This window comes from Salvelinus sp. IW2-2015, unplaced genomic scaffold (genome assembly GCF_002910315.2).
Source record: "Salvelinus sp. IW2-2015 unplaced genomic scaffold, ASM291031v2 Un_scaffold2777, whole genome shotgun sequence".
NCBI lineage: Eukaryota > Metazoa > Chordata > Actinopteri > Salmoniformes > Salmonidae > Salvelinus > Salvelinus sp. IW2-2015.
In genome coordinates, this window is record NW_019944079.1 from 18335 (window position 1) to 21851 (window position 3517).

At 42.7% G+C, this 3517-nt stretch overlaps 1 protein-coding gene across 1 annotated transcript in view; it reads right to left on the reverse strand.

Annotated features, from left to right (window-relative positions):
• Positions 1–2672: 2672 nt before the first annotated feature.
• Positions 2673–3517, reverse strand: part of LOC139025501 (collagen alpha-1(XI) chain-like) — a 5863-nt gene continuing 5018 nt past the window's right edge. Inside the window, exons 7-9 of the mRNA XM_070440638.1 lie at positions 3426–3478; positions 2799–2907; positions 2673–2681 (exon numbers count right to left, since the gene is read on the reverse strand). Of these exons, the coding sequence (XP_070296739.1) occupies positions 2673–2681; positions 2799–2907; positions 3426–3478 (171 nt within the window). The remainder of the gene's footprint in view (positions 2682–2798; positions 2908–3425; positions 3479–3517) is intronic.

Genomic DNA, 3517 nt, shown 5'->3' on the forward strand with positions numbered 1-3517 from the left:
ATGGCATTCTGTGCTGAACAGTAACACAACAGCGCCTGTTCCTTCTCTCGTTATGAGACAGCTGTGCTGTCCTAAACCCACCTTGTCTCCTGACTTTCCTGTTGGTCCTCGTGCTCCTCTCCCCCCTCTGGCACCCTATGAAAAAAACAACATCAATATAATCCTCCTTATGACAACACAACTCATCCATGGGAGAAGGATAAATGACAAGGGGTGAATGAGAGTTCCTATGACGTAAATCAGTGGTCGCCAACCGGTCTGGTTTTCTGTAAAAAAACAACAAYGATRAAGCCTTGCGTTCCTATTTCTTAAAATGAGTTTAGTGCTGGTGGTAGGTGTACTTGATTCAGCAGCCCTGATGCCGGAAAGGCAAAGTGTTCCCCATTTTGAACCATGTCTGAAGGTAGAACTCCACTTACCCGGCAGGCCCAGAGAGCAAATCAAGTACACTAATAGGCCTAGCGCTGGCCAATCAGATCGCTCAGATCACTGTGTCTGCACAGTTTCCTCGCGCCATAGGCTGTCAAAAGAAGCCTCGAACGCACAGCAAAGTTGATAATGTGAGATTTCTAAACWTTTAAAACCATGGCTAGAGAGAGACTCAACAAATACAGCAAAGAGCTGCTGTTTTTATGAGTAAGTTTATGTTTAAGTTGTTATTCAGGACTTTCAACACTTTTACAAGCCATAAAAAAAGCTAACCATCAGATGCAGTAAAATAAATGATTATAAATGATTAAATGATTATGCTCACTCAGCTGTGCCTCACAAGTAATACGACAAATGATATACTGCCAATGTGATCATATACCTACAATTTAGAAATATAATTTCTAAATAGTCTGARAAGAACAACATTGACAGGGCAATTCAAGCATAGTGATAACGTATTGGGCCTATAGCCTACTGCACAAACCTCACTGCTACAGAACTGCTTTTAATTGGTCAATGTTGYATAGGCTTATGTTTCTTAAGTCATGTTTATTTTGTTATCTGAGCGGTAGGTCTCGGCTCGCATTTTGACTCAGAAAGTCATCTGGACTCAGAAAAGGTTGATGACCACTGATTGTAAATGAATGGTGCGCAATGTCAGTTGGTGAGAAACCGTGACTCACACCTCACCATAGGCCCAGTGTGTCACGCCCTGGCCTTAGTATTCTTTGTTTTATTTATTATTTTAGTTAGGTCAGGGTGTGACATGGGGAGTGTATGTGTTTTGTAGTGTCTAGGGTGGTTGTAAGGTTTAGGGGGTTTATTAGAGTAGTTGGGTTTATGTTTAGTATAGGTATCTAGCTGTGTCTATGGTTGTGTGTAGTTGTCTAGGGAAGTCTATGGTTGCCTGAATGGGTTCTCAATTAGAGACAGCTGGTTATTGTTGTCTCTGATTGGGAGCCATATTTAAGGTAACCATAGGCTTTAGCTGTTTGTGGGGTATTGTCTATGTCGATGTTCTATGTTGCTTGTAGGCACTAGTTCATGTTTAGCTTCACGTTCGTCTGTTTTGTTATTTTGTAAAGTGGTTTCGTTTGGTGTTCGTTCTCTTCAAATAAAAGGAAGATGACTTACTTTCCACGCGCTGCATGTTGGTCCTCACTCTCTACTATAGACGATCGTGACACAGTGCAATAGAGATCAACAGACTTACATGCTGTAAGACCAGAGGAGAAATCTAACTCACATTAGGACCTCTCTGACCCCCAGTTCCTGCTTGACCAGATGGACCCTGCAGAAGAGAAATCCAGCATTATTACGATCACTCAGTTGTCTATCAGTGAAAACAGTACAGGCAGTTCACCAATCTTTGGATGGTTAGAGGAGCATTACAGTAGAGGGTTTAATGCGGTTCAATATACATTTACATTTACATTTAAGTCATTTAGCAGACGCTCTTTTCAAATACTGGCTTTCACTCTTTCAATACAGTCACAGTTTATGGTTCCAACCCAATACGGGGCGGGTGACGCTCCTATTGGGCGTTTCTCACCGTCTTCCTTTCTCTCTCCCAGAACACCCGGCCAGAACCAGGGAACCCCACGGATCCCTGGAGAGAACACACACCAGAGGTTAACCATCTACAGCCTTACATTAATCATGCATCAACCACACATTTAATTAACTAAAATTAACCACCAGTATCGAATTACAAGCAAAATCTAATCCATAGTCAAACACCACTGCCTTAAATACGCCATTAAATCAACCCGCTAATGAATTGTTGTCACTAATGAACTATGAACTAAAATGACTAAATAAAACATACATATTTTTTAAATCAAGCCACCATTTATCATGCTTATTTTTTATTTGACAGAATAGCTGAGCCAAAGAAATACACACTTCTTTGTGTTTTCAAATGTTATGTTAAACGTAAACAAAGTTTTTAAAGCTCTCTAATTGGATTTCACCTTGGGCCCCTGTCTTCCTGGGTGTATCCTGGCAACCCTGGGAACACCAGTTTACCCTGAGGAAGAGAGAGACGGGAGAGAGAGAAGAAAAAGAGAGAGAGAAGAGAGAGCAAGAGAGAGAGGAAGGAGAAGAGAGAGAGAGAAGAAGAAAGAGAGAGATAAAGAAAAAGGAGGGATCATTATGTTGACTTGGCAACTTGCCAAAAACAAAGTGCATAATGCATATGCAAATACTGTATGACATGGTTTAGCAGGGGTTCATGTTGATTACATGTACTGTAGCCGACACGCTGAACACGCATATATCCATACACTGCATAATCCCAATAACTCATACATATTGCATAACCAGACACATACAGTAAATGTTACTAGTAAATAATGTTTCTGTACCTTCTCTCCAGCATGCCAGCACCTCCAACCTCTCCCTAGGGGTCCCGACTGGCCCTTAGGCCCCTCTGGCCCGGTCCTCCACCTGACCTCCTGTGACCCCGTTATCACCCTACACACGCACACACACACAATCACAGAGAGAGAAGAGAAGAGGAGAGAGAGAGAGAGATGAGAGAGAGAGAGAGAGACAACAGAGAAAAGTGAGAGGGAGAGAGAAGAGAGAGGGAGAGAGAGGAGGGGAGAGAGAGACAGAGAGAGACAGAGAGAGAGACAGAGAGAAGACAGAAAAGAAAAGATAAGCGAGAGAGAGACAGAGAGAGAGAGACAGAGAAGAGACAGAAGAACAGAGAGACAAGAGACATAGAGAGAGAGCAAGAGAGGAAGAGAGAGAGAAGAGAGAGAGAGAGAGAGAGAGAGAGAGAGAAGAGAGAGAGAGAGAGAGAGAGAGAGAGAGAGAGAGAGCAGATGAAGAGAGAGAGAGAGATAGATGAGAAAGAGAGACAGACAGAAAAGCAGGTCAGACTAACTGAGATCTCATCTCATTCTACATAAAAATACCTTATTTGTTCATAATGAGAGACAGCTCTGATCTGAAGTGTGTGTAGTCTGGCATGGGTACACTCTCACCCTGTCTCCCTTGAGGCCATGTCACCTTTGAACCCGGGGAAGCCATCTTCACCCTGCCAATGTGAAGAGGAGAAGAAGACAGTGATTTCTAA